Source organism: Triturus cristatus, chromosome 3_1 (genome assembly GCF_964204655.1).
Source record: "Triturus cristatus chromosome 3_1, aTriCri1.1, whole genome shotgun sequence".
Classification (NCBI taxonomy): domain Eukaryota; kingdom Metazoa; phylum Chordata; class Amphibia; order Caudata; family Salamandridae; genus Triturus; species Triturus cristatus.
This window is the reverse complement of record NC_140583.1, coordinates 1,056,935,778-1,056,952,950: the sequence shown is the minus strand read 5'-3', so window position 1 is coordinate 1,056,952,950 and position 17,173 is coordinate 1,056,935,778. Positions and strand designations below refer to the sequence as shown.

At 47.0% G+C, this 17,173-nt stretch overlaps 1 protein-coding gene across 4 annotated transcripts in view; it reads right to left on the bottom strand.

The window, feature by feature from the left end:
* Nucleotides 1-17,173, bottom strand: part of LOC146861503 (nicotinamide N-methyltransferase-like) — a 105,166-nt gene that overhangs the window by 56,264 nt on the left and 31,729 nt on the right. Inside the window, exons 3-4 of one of the 4 annotated variants that reach the window (XR_014978993.1) lie at nt 7,622-8,346; nt 6,650-7,551 (exon numbers count right to left, since the gene is read on the bottom strand). Coding sequence is in view for 3 of the 4 variants with exons in the window: in XM_085645834.1 (XP_085501960.1) it covers nt 7,908-8,346 (439 nt within the window). In the remaining variant the exon portion in view is untranslated. Of the gene's footprint in view, nt 1-6,648; nt 8,347-17,173 lie in introns of those variants that run through there. The other 3 variants (XM_085645835.1, XM_085645836.1, XM_085645834.1) reach the window with 3 other exon arrangements.

The window sequence follows — 17,173 nt, the reverse complement described above, 5'->3', positions numbered from 1 at the left end:
GTCCCTCAATTTCTGCAGCAGAGGTGACTAGTGTGTCCGCTAGATACTGTGTTAAATCCCTTAAAGAGAGTGCCAGCAGTTACCTTTTGCCCAGAATGGATTGTTTTCGGGCTATAACTCAAAGGCACTCCCCTGCTAGCCTAGATTGCCTAATTAATTTATAAGGCCAAACTGGTACACTTTCACTACTGACCCAGGCGGACCCAACATCATACACTGAGCTCCCTCTGCATTAACCACCTACAAGTCCCTAAATACTGAGCATGTTTGAACTATCATAAAGATTCTAGAAGCAGCCACACTCAAAAGTACAATTTGGGAAATATCAAAAGGAGAATAACTTGCATACCCGTACTTGAATTATTGCTCTCTTTACTGTCAAAGTACTCCCTTTGTGAGGAGGTGTTTGTGTGTCTATCGGTTCCTTTAAGGAGCACGTGCTAGAGCTACTAGCCTTGACAGAATTAACCCTAATGTACAAATCTTTTCTGTGAGGATCTCTTAATACTAATTAATTTTGCATGGTTTCACCTAAAAAGTACCAATTGGATTTTTGTTGTTTGATCATGATTATATAAAATGTTATCTATTGTTCTATATTGGTGTGGAGTCTTTTGTCATATTATTCACTGTGTTACTGTACAAAGAGGTTGCTCAAATGCGTTACTCATTGCCTCCTTGATAAGGCGGCCTGCTCTGCACCAAGCTACTTGAGGGTGAGCACAGATTATCTTATATAGGTATCTGACTTGCCCTGACTGAAGTGGTGTGTTATGTCTGGCTTAGGTGACTACCCTAGCCAACCAGAAAGAAACCCCATTTTTGACACAATCTTTAACCAAATCTTGTGTAAACCCAAAATCTAGCTGCTAAATCTATACTAATCCTTGGTCAAAGCCTAGTCCTAAATCTTTAATGTAATTTACCTTAATCATTATCTGAACCCATACTGTAACTCTAAAACCAAATAATAATACTTAATATTATTGGGCCCCTTACCCCAACACTAACCCTAGCATATTCCCTTTGCCTTATCAAAAGTGCATTTTTTTCTATGGCATTTGTAATAAGGTGGATAGGATACCTGTCATGTTTGTGATGAAGTAACTAATCTGCCAAACTCTAAATAATACCCATTCTTTATCACTCTACAACTAAACATAATTCTAATCCTGACTGCTGCTATAAAGTGTTTGAAAATCAAAATCCTGTCACATACTCTTATTGTTCCCTTTACCCAAACCCTTATACTAAACCTAATCATTATCTTTTACCTAGCCATAATCTAACCAGTAACATGAACTTTTCCTAAATTTAAATCCTGATAGTAATCTTACTATTCTGCCTAATCCGGATTCAAAGCTAAGCCTAACCCTTAACCTTAACCTGATTTTAAACCTAATTCTAACCCTACGCTACATGATTTGGACATCAAATGCTATCACTTACATTACTGTTCTCACTATCACAACCCTAACTTTAAACCTTACCCAAAAACCTAGTTCTAAACCTAGTCCTAATCCTAGAACCTACTCTAAATATCTTGAGTCCAATTTCTAAGGCTTACTCTTAAAATTTCTATTAACGCAACCCTAAACCCAACCATTTCCTAATTCAAACCCTAAATCTTTTCCTGAAACCGACTCTAAATTGCCCCAAAGAAAAATCCTAAAACTGAAAGTTAATAATAACATTACTCCAAACCCAACTTTATAGTAAACATTTACTCATAACCTAAGAATAACCCTAATCATAGTTCCTGCTCTAAGGAAATTGTTAAAAGAGCAGAGGCAATAGTGGAAGGAAATATAGGATGCAGAAACACCACATTTATTGTGTTTGGTTTTACTCATGTGCTGTGTTACAACTCTATTCAAGGTTCTAAACATCAGAATCAGGGACAATGTGATAACACTGCAGGCTTTGCCATGTTCAAAGCTGCAAAACGCATGATATTGCAGTTTTTCTCAACAAAAGTTTCACCTGACCACTTGACAAAATTTATAAGGAGAAGAAACTCATAGTTATTATAAAATATATGCCATAGTTGTAATCTCTGTCTGTGCACAAACAACAATTTGCAAATGAGTAGGGATAATACTTTTGCAAGCATGCATTTATGCCTGCTGTTACACATACCTATTTAGGAACGCTTAATCGAATATGCCTGCAAAGCAGTGTCAATCTCAATAAAGGAGTACATGGATTTCAGAACAAAATGTATCCAAATGTGGGCCAGCTCTTGCAGGAATACATTTTCAAACTTTATTCATAAAGAATTTGTGCAGGGGTTATGGTTAATCAGCCAGCTATGTTAAGACCCACACCTGGCGCAAACAGGAGATGAAAGGCAAAATAGACATAAAGATACACAGAGAATATCCATCAGCATTCTTGAGTGTGGCAGGGGGCGCTAAGTCATATGAGGCATTGACCTCAAGGGGGTAATGATTCCCTTCCCCTTCCTCTATGAATCTAATAAATGGTACATTACTCAATACAGATCTGCCATCATTTTCTTTGATGTATTTAGAATAATACAAATTCTTAACTAAAATTGAGATAAAAGGGTTAAATCTATCCATTGAGTTAAAATCACACTGTGTAGACCACGTGGCTATTAGAAGATTTGCTTTCTGTGCAAAGTCATTATAACATAAAAAAGTGATATGGCAGTGTTTTCTCAAAACATTTATTTTGCAAAATAGCGATAACATAGATTTAACAATGACACTGAGGTAATAAATGTGCAGTTTTTAATTATTACACTTGCTCCAAATAATATATTTTACCACCACTTTATTTTCACGTGCTTGACAAATACATCATTACTTTTACTAGAAATCAGTGAAGATGAAATAACTTCAAACATGATATCTTGATAGATCATTCTGCATTCTTGATATTTCACAGGCGAAATTAGAATACATTTAGCCATATAAGGAAGATGGTGAGTGAGAAGACACAAAATACAGAATAACAAATACATCTAATTTAAGACTTTATTTCTGCTGTAGTTTCCATCTGATGGATATCTTAAATATATGAAGAGCTGGAGGACGGGGGTTTTACCTCCCTATACAGTGATAGACGGTTATTTGTCATTGTACCTTAGCGGAATGTGCTGCTTTAGCTTGGAAAAGTAATAGCATTTGATGACGTCTGTAAAGCATCTACAGAGTACAACATAATACAAAACAATGATATAACACAATGCAAAATAGCACATAAAAGCATATCAGGGCAGAACAAAACAGAATGTAACACAACAACCATAGTACAAGGCAAGAACAAAATAATGCAATAATGCAACACAAAAACACAGTAGCATAATAAAACCAATCTGCTGAATCACTCCAAAACAAAATGGAACTCAATTGAACAAAATAAAACACACACACACAATAGACTAACAGAGCTTCAAAACACAACACAATATTTCAGAAAAATAACATAATAGCACAAAACAAATGGATGAGGATGGCGAGGGGGAGCCTGGGGAGGGGGATGGGATAGGGGACCCGTGAGCATTTCCCCATGAGAATGGGAGTGTAGGGTGGGGGGAGGACTTTGGAACCGGGATAGGACGCTTCCCCCTGATCTCTTGGTTTACTCGCTGTGCCCTGTGGGAGGGGAATCTATCAGGCGGTGCGGGAGGCTTCAGGGTTCACTTGGCTCCATTAGCTACTGGCGACATGCTTGGGGGGGGTGGCTGGGGTGGGGGGCATTGTTGGGGGAGGTTTACTGGGGATCGGGGTGGGGGGCCTTTTGCTTGCACTGCATTGTGCTAATGGACCACTCTTATGGACGATCTGCATTATGACACAGATGCCTTGTGGGACGAGAGATATGCTTGTATTACTCTGTAAAGTTCAATAAAAGTCTGTTTAAAAAAATAATAATAGCACAACACAAATTAACTCACTTAAACACAATACTAGCAACATTCAGACACAACAGATACGCCAATCACATTAACCAAAGAAATACAAATAATTCACAATTTCCACAGCACAACAATATGTAGCACAACACAACAGAAAAAACCCCAGAAAATTACAACCACAACACAACATAATAACACTAGCCCTGAACCATGGCACACAATCTCAACATAACAACCATGTACATTTCTGCTGCTGTGTTGTTTTGTGTTAGTATATTATTATGTTGTGTTATTTTGTTGGGATGTTGTGTTGGTACTACCTCTGGTACGAGTGTGTTGCTTTATTGTTGTGTTGCATTTTTCTGTTGCTACTGTATCATTGTTTTGTTGCATTTTGTCTGTCCAGTGAATTACATTGTTGTGTATATTGAAAAATAAATTGTTGTAGAGTCATGTGCTAGTGTATTTTTAGGATGTGTTAGGTTGCTGGTGTATGTTGTTGATACTACTGATCCAAACCAGAGCAGAATGGTGATGTAGCATTTCCTTTCCAATGCAAAATGCTATTTATGCTGAAACATAGGCTTAAAGTAGCATAAATCATGCTTTACACTGATATGCAGTACTTTGTGCTAGTTTGTGTTGAGGGGAAGTCCATAGGTGGCACATAGGTGTTACAGCGCTACCACCCATAATGTTTTAACAAAGACACGTCTAATAACAATTGTACATATGTTTCAGCACATATAATAAGTCCTCATCAATGTAGGAGTTAAATTGGAGACATCTTTTATTTATTCCAAACATTTCCCACATTTCATAGGTGCCTCATTATACAGCGCACACACACAATGTAGGAAACATTTTAAATGTAGTCTAATCATAGTATTTTGAACCAAAAGGTTACCCTTCAAGTATAGAGACTATGCTAGACTTGCACACTTTTTTGCAAAGGTTTATGCATAGCATGAGGCTATCTGTTTAAGTTCCAGTGAAGGGAATGACAGTAACAGTGCTATATCTTTGTACATATTGTTCTGTAATGTGTTTTCCCTCTTGTACAATACAGGACAGCACCTGTGATAGCTGCAATGCATTGGCCAATTTTCGCAAAAACCTGCCCCAAATTCTCAACATCTACATTGTGATATCTAGGGAACACATTGTTTGTATAGCTCATGACATTAAACAAAGAATTTTAATCAATTTTCTGTTTTAAAACAAATTACAGCCATATCAAATCGTATTAGCAGCCTTTTAGGGCTTGATTATAATGCCGGTGGGACCGCCACCAACAGACTGGCGGTGGCAGTCCCACCGACATACAGGCCATCGGTCCGACTGCTGCAGAACAAAACAGAATGTAACACAACAACCATAGTACAAGGCAAGAACAAAATAATGCAATAATGCAACACAAAAACACAGTAGCATAATAAAACCAATCTGCTGAATCACTCCAAAACAAAATGGAACTCAATTGAACAAAATAAAACACACACACACAATAGACTAACAGAGCTTCAAAACACAACACAATATTTCAGAAAAATAACATAATAGCACAAAACAAATGGATGAGGATGGCGAGGGGGAGCCTGGGGAGGGGGATGGGATAGGGGACCCGTGAGCATTTCTCCATGAGAATGGGAGTGTAGGGTGGGGGGAGGACTTTGGAACCGGGATAGGACGCTTCCCCCTGATCTCTTGGTTTACTCGCTGTGCCCTGTGGGAGGGGAATCTATCAGGCGGTGCGGGAGGCTTCAGGGTTCACTTGGCTCCATTAGCTACTGGCGACATGCTTGGGGGGGGTGGCTGGGGTGGGGGGCATTGTTGGGGGAGGTTTACTGGGGATCGGGGTGGGGGGCCTTTTGCTTGTACTGCATTGTGCTAATGGACCACTCTTATGGACGATCTGCATTATGACACAGATGCCTTGTGGGACGAGAGATATGCTTGTATTACTCTGTAAAGTTCAATAAAAGTCTGTTTAAAAAAATAATAATAGCACAACACAAATTAACTCACTTAAACACAATACTAGCAACATTCAGACACAACAGATACGCCAATCACATTAACCAAAGAAATACAAATAATTCACAATTTCCACAGCACAACAATATGTAGCACAACACAACAGAAAAAACCCCAGAAAATTACAACCACAACACAACATAATAACACTAGCCCTGAACCATGGCACACAATCTCAACATAACAACCATGTACATTTCTGCTGCTGTGTTGTTTTGTGTTAGTATATTATTATGTTGTGTTATTTTGTTGGGATGTTGTGTTGGTACTACCTCTGGTACGAGTGTGTTGCTTTATTGTTGTGTTGCATTTTTCTGTTGCTACTGTATCATTGTTTTGTTGCATTTTGTCTGTCCAGTGAATTACATTGTTGTGTATATTGAAAAATAAATTGTTGTAGAGTCATGTGCTAGTGTATTTTTAGGATGTGTTAGGTTGCTGGTGTATGTTGTTGATACTACTGATCCAAACCAGAGCAGAATGGTGATGTAGCATTTCCTTTCCAATGCAAAATGCTATTTATGCTGAAACATAGGCTTAAAGTAGCATAAATCATGCTTTACACTGATATGCAGTACTTTGTGCTAGTTTGTGTTGAGGGGAAGTCCATAGGTGGCACATAGGTGTTACAGCGCTACCACCCATAATGTTTTAACAAAGACACGTCTAATAACAATTGTACATATGTTTCAGCACATATAATAAGTCCTCATCAATGTAGGAGTTAAATTGGAGACATCTTTTATTTATTCCAAACATTTCCCACATTTCATAGGTGCCTCATTATACAGCGCACACACACAATGTAGGAAACATTTTAAATGTAGTCTAATCATAGTATTTTGAACCAAAAGGTTACCCTTCAAGTATAGAGACTATGCTAGACTTGCACACTTTTTTGCAAAGGTTTATGCATAGCATGAGGCTATCTGTTTAAGTTCCAGTGAAGGGAATGACAGTAACAGTGCTATATCTTTGTACATATTGTTCTGTAATGTGTTTTCCCTCTTGTACAATACAGGACAGCACCTGTGATAGCTGCAATGCATTGGCCAATTTTCGCAAAAACCTGCCCCAAATTCTCAACATCTACATTGTGATATCTAGGGAACACATTGTTTGTATAGCTCATGACATTAAACAAAGAATTTTAATCAATTTTCTGTTTTAAAACAAATTACAGCCATATCAAATCGTATTAGCAGCCTTTTAGGGCTTGATTATAATGCCGGTGGGACCGCCACCAACAGACTGGCGGTGGCAGTCCCACCGACATACAGGCCATCGGTCCGACTGCTGCATTACAATGCAGGTGGTCGGACTGTAGAGGCCGGGGGGAAAGACCGCCACCTCTGACAGGATCCATGATCCAGTCGAGGCAGGGGTCGGACTCGTATCCCTACAATGGGGACGGTGCCTTCGCAGGCCCGCGGTAGGCATTACGATGTCCCTTTCCGACTACCTTTTCATGGTGGTCCCACTGGCATGAAAAGGCAGTCGGAAAAGGACTTTGGGTCTCCAAGCTGGGCCCCCATGGAGGCACATGTAGTCCCCCCACACATCCATGGACCGTGTGACAGGCACCATGTGGTGCCTGGCACACAGTGCATGGATATGCACAAAGTGCCCTTTTCCACTGTGGCTTGTGCTGCGGCCCTTTTCCTGGGCCGCAACACAAGCCACAGCGGAAAAGGGCACTTTTTCTACTGTTAGTACAGCGGTCAAATCCTAATTGGGTAGTGGGACCACCGACTGATTATCGGACGGTTTCCTGCCTGCTGCGATGGCGATTGGCGGTCAAACCCCGACCGCCATCATAATAAGGGCCTTAGTTTTGATGTTTGATAAACAACAAAAATCCTTGTGGATAATATCAGTTGATCTCTAACACAAATCACTAAACACAACTCAACAAAACCACTATAGAATTTGCCTTCTTGCTTCAACCTGTATTTCCATTATAGGCTCCTATGGATCTACTCAACTATGAAACGACTTTTTCTTTAAATGCAATAAGCAACAACGTGCTAGAAAAATCTGTCAGTGAATATAAAGTTTTAATCTTTCTGGGAGTGACATGTAATTCTTTAATGGCAAAGCCTGAGCTTATAACAGCCTTTCTCACAAATTCCTCACTCAAGCACATGGCTGGGAACTTGATGCTGTCCATCATGTAAAAGGTGCAATCAAAAAAAGCATGCATTATGAGACAACCACCTATTTTTAGCAATGATGCCATACTTTTCATGGCCTTGCAGTAGCCATCTTCATCCTTGTGCAGAAACTCTAGACAAAATTCACTCAAAATGCAGTCAGCTTGAGCAGAAAGTTCTGGGGCTACCAAGTGAGATTCGACAATTTTGGCCGGGATAACTTGTTTTATGGCTTTTCTTATCTTTCCTTCTTTCTCAATCCACATTTCCCTGCAAAAAAACAGATACATGCCATCAATATAGTCATGTCATTTTGAATGAATAATTTACACCTGATTTATTATTTTTCTCATTAAGGCCACTCAGCAGAGTCGCCATGTACTGACCACGGTCTACATCCCACTATGATGTTACCAGATGGGGCTTTTGGACCCTGGGCTTCAGCTTCATTCCTCCTCCTCCTTCCCCAGTCTGCCCCATCACAATGGCTGACGGTTAGTAAATACAATCCTTGCTTACAATTGCACCGGCTTTTTTTTAAAAACAGATTTTTATTGTAGTTGCACATTATACGCAGGGCTCTGTACCCCAGAGGTCACTGCAGCATCAGGTTATACATTGATAGGACCGCAATTGCCTTTTTTTTTATAAACAAAACAAACACAATCTTTGACCTTGAATGTCGTCCTGGATAACTACCCCACTCCCCCCAACTTCCCCCCCTAAGTTGCGAAATTCCCACTGATGACCGCCCACCCACTAATAATCATGAACCAAAAAGGGGAAAGAAACAGACGATCTACCCGATCTAGTGGAGGACCATCCCACCTTGAGCACACACACCCGAGGCAACCCCCCAGGTATCAGACCCAACCACCCTATCCCACTAGGAGATCCTCCGTCGCAGTTGGAGGCTCCAGCCACAGGCCCCTATAGTCCGCCCACCACTTCCATATTTTATAATGTTTACGCGGACAGCCCCGGGCCACAAAGATGGGCTGTTCCAGCCCCATGCAGAAGTCCAGGCCATTTTTCCTGGTGGCCACCGAGGGAGCCCACGTATCCTTCCACATCTTGGCAACATCACGTTTCGCCAACGTAAGACCCAGCTGCATAAGATGCCGTTTATAGATGTTGCCCCCGATACCATCCATTACATGCAGCAGTGCGAGCTGTGGCGTGCGCGGGAGCCACCACCCCAGGACCTCAGACAGAAAAGAGAAGACTCCCCTCCAGAAACGCTCCAGCGATGAACATTGCCAGTCCGTATTCAGGAATGTGCCCTCTGCCCCACCACACCTGAGGTATTCCGGGGAGGCAACCAGGCCCGCCCGATACAGTCGAACCCGAGTATAATAAACCCGGTGAAGGTACTTGAGTTGGATGAGGCGGAGGCGCATCGCTATGGCTGCTCCCCGAGGGGCAGCCAGGGCCTCCCTCCAATCCTCCTTCTCCAACGTACCCACGTCCTCCTCCCACACCCTCTGTAGCTTGTCCAATAGAGGCACACTGTGGGTGACCAGGGACTGATATATCCGCAAAATCTTTTTGGTTACAAGATCACCCATGAAGACCTTCGCCTCCAATGTGCTAAACTCGGGAATGGTGGCGAGACCCTCCAGGCTGGGGGAAAGCGCATGACGGAGCTGGAGGTACCGTTAGAACTGTGTCCGAGGCAGGCAAAATTCTTCCTGCAGATCCCGGAACGATTTAAGGGACCCATTCCGCATCACGTCGCCCAGGGTGGAAATGACGATGGCATCCCATCCGCAAAAACCTTGTAGTGCCGCCAATTCTGGCAGGCGTCCATTGTGCCACAAAGGAGTCTCCCCCGTCAGTGTGTTCCACCACCCATTTCTTCTTAGAGACTGTCGCCAGATCTGGAAGACTACCTTGGACACCGGCGGCAGCGCACTCCGCAGCGTCGCCGAGTAGAGGATTGGGTGGAGAGTGGAACGCCCCATTAGGTGCCTCTCCAATGCATAAGCCGGGTCCCCCCGGTCTCCATACCACCATTCGTTGAGGACCAACAGGTGTGAGGCCTGGTAGTATGAAAGCATATATGAGGTCGCCAGACCTCCACAATAGGTGGAAAGAAAGCATGTGCGTAATGCCACACGCACCGCCCCCTGCCCCCAAAGAAGCCGGCCTAGAACCGAATTCACCAGTCGGAACCAGCGAGGCGCGATCGGATACGGATGATTCTGTAATTGATAGAGCAAGCGGGGGAGCGCAACCATCTTAATGATCGCCGATCTACCATATATAGTCAGCGGCATACGGGACCAAGTCGTGATATCTGCACGGACGCGCTCCCACACTGGTGCCAAGTTCCACTCCCACGATATCTCCGGCACTTCCTACTGGAATACTCCCAGGTATTAAAGTCCTCCTTCCGCTACCTGAAGCACAGATGCCCACGCGCCCACTCTCACCCGAGTACCCAAGACCCACAGTGTGGACTTGCGGGGGTTCATATATTTCGCCAGGACGTTTCCCCAAAGATTTTCATTATCTCCTGGATGCGCAGCCCCGACCTGTCCAATGCTGTTTAAAAGAAGAGGACATCATCAGCATATAATGCTATCCTGTCCGATAGGCAAGGGGCCCACTCAAAGCCCTTCAGCTGTGCATCTATACACACCCAAGCCGCCAACGGCTCCATGGCAAGGGCGAAGAGATAGGGCGACAGGGGGCACTCCTGTCTAGTACCCCGTCGAATGGGGAAGCTGGACGAGATCGCTCCCGCCACGCGGACTGAGGCTGTCAGTTCGGTATACAAGAGCATCACATATGACAGGAACCGAGGGCCGAGATTGATCCGGCGAAGGAGGGCAAACAAATAAACACAGCTCAGAGAATCAAATGCCCTGTCCATGTCCGCCAGTAGGAGCGCCGCCGGCTCCCCCGTCTGTCAGACCGCCGCCAGTGCTATGTGTGCCCTCCTTATGTTGTCTAGCGTCATCCATTGGGGCATGAACCCGGCCTGGTCCGGGTGGACCAAAGCCGAAATATGAGGCAGGAGGCGATTAGCCAGGGCCTTGGCCAAAACCTTGGCCTCAACATTGAAGAGGGAAATAGGGCGGTATGAAGCATGTTGTTCCGGAGGCCAACCCGGCTTATGGAACACCACCACCTCTGCATGTCGCCAGTCCTGTGGGATACGACCGGCCTCCCTGGTCTCCTCCACCACCGCCCAATAATAGGATGCTAGTTGTAAATTGTACAAGACGATGGAACTCGCTGGGGAACCCATTGGGTCCCGGTGCCTTCCCCGAATTAAGCCCACTTAGGGCCATACTCAGTCCCTCCACTGAGAGGGGGAGTTCCAGCTGTTGGCTTGTCTCGTCGGACACTGCTCTGGGCGGGATATCCTCAATAAACTTGACCACCGTTGCCTCCGATAGGCACTCCCTAGGGGCGTATAAATCTGCGTAGTAGGCGGCAAAACTCTCCGCTATGGTCATAGGGTCAATGATCGGCGCTCCCTTCTCATCCAGCACCCCCGGGAGGACCTGGGGAGAAAAAATACCCTGGCAGAGCCGATGCAGCAACTTGCTCTACATGTCGCCCCATTGATAAATTCTGCTGCGCGTCGCAAGCCATACTTGGCGAGCCTCATCCATAAGGAGAGAGGCATAGGACTGCCGCGCCAGCAGTAGCTGTCGCACCTCCGGTCTGCCACCTGCCCCCCGGCTCCGACGCTCAAGCCCTTCCACCTTGGCCTCGGCCCTAACCAACTCATCTCGGCGCTTTCTACGGGCCGCCACGCAACATGAAATGTCCACCCCTCGTAGAGTGGGCTTCAACACCTCCCAAAGTATTACTGCACTGGGGGCCGACCCCGCATTAGTGACAAAGTAGTCCGGAATCACCTCCCTCATACACCTCTCATAGTCAGCATTCTGCAAGTTCCACACTGCTAGTCGCCAGCGAATTGGTTGCCGCCCCCGACCCAACTGCAGCGCCACGAATACCGGGGAGTGGTCCGACAACCCCCTAGGGAGGATCCCCGCAGACATTAATCACGTTGCGATCGCCCAGGGTACGAAGACATAATCCAAACGAGAGAAAGACTTATGAACCGCTGAGAGGTATGTATATTCCCTCCGATCTCCATGTACGTGTCACCAGGTGTTGACCCAATTGAGGCTCCTAACCAAAGAATGCAATTTCGTGGGATGGGTGCCACCCAGACCCCCTCCTGCCCTGTCCCTGTCCCAACCCATATCCATAACATCATTCCAATCGCCACCCACCACTGCAGCCACGTCCGGCATGGCCGCCCACAAGGAGAGCAACCGCTCCACCAGGGACCATTGCAGGGGGGGAGGGGCGTAGACACAGCCAATTACAATAGAATCCTTCCCAATCTTGCCCCGAAGAAACAGGTACCGCCCCTGCGGGTCAAGCCACTGTTGCGCATGCACGTATGGGACCCTACGATGTATCAAGACCGCCATTCCCCTAGAACCCTGCATGAATCCCGCGTGAAAGACCTGCTGGAAGCCATAACGCTGCAGGCACAGGGCCTTAGAGCCCATCAGATGAGTTTCCTGTAAAAGGAGAATGTCAGCTCCGACCCTTTTCGCCTGACGCAGGACAGCACCTCGCTTAATTTTGTCCAGAACCCCATGCACATTCCAACTAACAATGCCGAGGGTGCCCGGGGACATCGCAACCTCTACGTTCCCAATAGCCATGGGGCGACCAGCCTTGATGTAGCACGGATATGAGGTCCCAACCGCGGGTGTGTATGACCAGATGGGCACAATGTAAAAGCGCAACTCGTCCCCCTAACCAAACCCCTTCCCCATAACAAACCCCCTCCCATACCTCAAAAACACTGAAGTACCTGTCGCGGCGGGGTTGACTCCAGGCCCCTAACAGGGGGGCACGGTCCGCACCCACCAATGGATCCCCAACTTACAGCCCATGTCACCCAGGCCCACCCCCCACAAACCCTGAACAGGTGGGGATACAGCCCTCCTAGGGGCTCCCTCCAGACCCATGTAGGCAAACAGTCACATAGTCCAATTAAGGAAGCACCCCGGCACCACCCTCTTCACAGGCATCAAGGATCCAATGTCAGGGGCTGGGAGGCAGGGTCCTCCTGGGCCGGGGCTCCACGGGAAACAGAGCGCCTCTGGGATCGCGATCGTCCATGCCCTCTCCGCCGCTGTCCACGAGCATTCCTTGACCGCCCCTCACTTAAGGATGAGTCTGACTGCAGCCCAGGCGGCGTACGCACCCGCACTCGGACAGTTTCGTCGGTCCACTTGAAGACCTCTTCCGGAGAATCAAAGAAGTGGGTGTGGGATTGAAAGACCACTTGCAAGCGGGCAGGGAATAGGAGAGCATACGGGAGATTAAGGTCTCTCAGTCTGGCCTTCGCCGCCATGAACGATTGGCGTTGCTGCTGCACAAGTCGTGTATAATCCGGGAACACCAGGATACGTTGATTATTATAGAGCAAGGGTTCTTTGGCGCGGGCCTGCTTCAGCACAGTGTCTCGGTCAAGGTAATTCAATAGTCTTGCAATCACCGGTCTTGGGCGAGCCCCCACCGGGGGTTTCTGTAGAAGTGCTCTGTGAGCCCGCTCCACGACGAAGCACCGGGACAGCGCATCAGGCGGAAGCCAACTCTCCAACCACTGCATAAGGAAACGCTCCATGTTGCCATTCTCACACCCCTCCGGGAAGCCAACAAAACGCAGGTTGTTCCTCCGGGCCCGCCCTTCCGCATCCTCGAGCCGAAGCGCCAAACCCTTCTGGATACTCTCCATACCTGCCACTTTCTGCTTAAAAACCCCGACATCATCTTCCACCCCTGATATGCGGGCTTCTGCCTCCATGATGCGAGACACCGCGTTCCGAAGATCTTGGCACAGCAACATAACATCCGCACCCACTGCGCCAATTTTTGCATCAAGCATATCCCAGGACTGGGTGATCGCCGCCAACAGGGCCGCGTTGTCTGGTACGGCATCCTGAGAAGCCCCGGCGGCCCCACCCGTCGCCCCCGGGCCAGTGAACTTGTCTATAGGCCCATGCTTCGTGGATCCACCACCACCCTTGTCTCTCGTCATGGCAGCTTGCGGCGGACTCTCCACACCTTCAAGCCAAGGTGGACTGGACACCTGCACCAGCGCCTCCCCTGTGCCGGCACACCATAGGCAGAGCCGTTGCCCATCCTGCGCCCAAGGAATGGAGGGAAGGAAGGTAGAGAGGCGGGAAAGCACCCCCGGCCCGGGGCCCGGAAATCCACCGGTGCAAGCCTCAGTCCACACACCGACCTCACACCAATCTGCCCATCAAAGTCGTCAAGCACCCTGGCTGTGTGGCCCCCCCGTCACTCCGTCCTCCAAACCCCAACCGCTCGCCCGCGGTCTCAAGGGGCGTGGCTCGATGCAGCCGCCGAGCACAGGCCCCGCCGCCACAATCAACGCAGGTGAACATACACCAATACAGGCCAACCAACCTGCATTCACGCCCAGGGCTTACACAGCAGCGAAGGTCCCTCAAGATCCGCCGTCCACTCCCTGCGGCCGCGCTGTCCCTCCTGGTCCTTCTTGTGCCACTGGCCCGTCACGGGGCGCCCCCGATGGCGCACACTCCCTGCCCGGCGAATCTCAGCGGCAGCCCAGGGCTCCCCCAGGCCAAGGTACCACAGGGCCCGATCTCAGACCACGCCCCGGGACCCCGAGGAGCAAGGAGCAACTAGGTAGTTCCTGTGAGGCCACCCTAGCCCTACCGCTGCGGCCCGATGCAGCCGCCGATCCCCCAGTACCAGTATCAGTCCCAGAGGGGGCGGGAAGGGGCGCTCACTCTTACCGTTGCCACCTCCGCACTTACGCTGCCAAATGTCCGGGAGGGGGGCCCCCCGCACCCAGGGCTTCAGGGACTGGCCTCGCTTCCGGGCGTAATGTTCAAACACAGCAAAGGCTCTCTGCTGGCCGGGACGCCGCCCCTCCCCCTAGCTCCTCACCGGTGCCTCCTATGACATCTATGTAGTCCCCGGGGCCGACATGCCCCTCGAAAATCACGGCCGCCACCGGGCCGTCTGCTCTGCACTTCACCGCCGCAGGCTCACAGGAGCCGCCGCGTGGCTCGCGTCGGGGCCCGGGTGCACCAGAATCGAGTCCCCGGCTCTGCCTCCCAACACCAGGCCGCACCTCGCGCGTGTGCCGGCTTCCGTGTTTCGCTACACCGGTCGCCGCCACCGTCCACCAATCGCCCTCTCCAATGTCCGGTGCCGCCACGCTCCCTCCAGGACTCATCGAGGGTCTGAGGGAGCCAGGATAATTGTCGGATTTATGTTGGGCTGGACGGAGCTGGCTAGCACACGTCCGCCATGTCGGCTCGCTAAGCCACGCCAATTGCACCGGCTTTTAAATAAATTAGAACACTGGAATGTTGGGAGCTCCATAGAAGACAATGATTTGCTCCAGGCTTCTAATGGCCGGTAAAAGCCCGGAACTTCCAGCATTCCAATGTTTGTAGTTCATAGCCGTTGCTGTGAACAAAGGCCTCAGGGAGCCCAGGAGGATTCAAATCCCCTCCAGGGGCGTAACACAGGCCCCGGTGCAGGGGGGCCCTCGAGCTGCAGGGGGCCCCCTCAGCATGATAATCAGGCCCAAGAATTCCGGATAAAACCCGGAGTGGGGGCCCCTCCGTGTACGTGGCAGGGGGGTCCCCTCAACCTTCATTATGCCACTGATCCCCTCGGGTTTACTGAGGCCCTTGTTTCACTTGTTAGAACATTCTGTCCTCTAGTGGCGTCATGTTATAAAAGCTTTATAGCCCATCGCAGCTGAGCTATACTGACCAGTAAAGGCCTGCCCCCTTGTTAAAGGCCCTTGCCCTCGGCTTAGGCTTTGTAATTCTGACGCGGGCCATTAATGGCTGGTATAGCCTACCTCACGGGCTGTAAGGCTATATTCACAGGCTTTTAAACCCTGGCTGCTTTCAGGTTACGTAGCACTGGTTTGAGGAACCCTACTGTTAAAAATTTACCTTCATGAGGAGAAATTTGTCTTCAGTCATGCACAATTCTGAAGCAAACAATTTTTCCTGCTGAATGCTTGCATTCATACACAAGCTTCCAAACATTGTTGTGGAAGAAGCACCATCGTCAGAGCTTGGAATTGTATTCATCTTGATCATGAAGCCTCAAGGTTGCAAAGTAGTCATCTGTGGGGAAATCTATCTATCTATCTATCTATCTATCTATCTATCTATCTATCTATCTATCTATCTATCTATCTATCTATCTATCTATCTATCTATCTATCTATCTATCTATCTATCTATCTATCTATCTATCTATCTATCTATCTATCTATCTATCTATCTATCTATCTATCTATCTATCTTTCTTTCTGAATTCTTTTGATATGAGTAAACACAGGACTGAAGACCAAGTGGTCTATTAAGGTCACCAGAAAACTAAGATGGCAATACAGGAAAATAATACATAACACTCAGAATAATTATTAAATTACATAAAATGGATATAAGCATAAACCTAAAAACTGATAAATATATACAATATAGAAGCATATACATTTACGCTGTTAAATACATAAAAACGCGATGGCAATACAGGACCATAATACGTGTTACCACATATTTTTTCAAACTACAGCTAAAAGGAGACACTGATTCGAATTAGAAACTTTATTTATTGTTTATCTTTCTTTATTATTTTTCTTTTTAAATGGATAATGGTGAAGGCTGGTGGATTTCAAAAACTATAACTCGCACCCCCACCATGCTCAATAGTGTTGTCAATAATACCCGTTCAGTTGTGATCAGTAATGTTATTAATGATGTCACCAAACATGTCTCTTTTAAACATAGTTTTATTTTCTTCAAGACATGAATGGTGCATGAGAATAGTAGTAAAAAATAATAATCTGTTAATACAATCAAGAACACTGTAGCACACAGAAAATATAAGAAAGGAAAGTAAGGCAACCCCATAAACCAATCCAGCAACCATTCAAAGACATAAGGCCCTATCCTACAAAACTGAACTCCACATTTGTCACAAATATAGTTTTTTCCCCATATTTCCCAAAAGAAGATATGGCCCA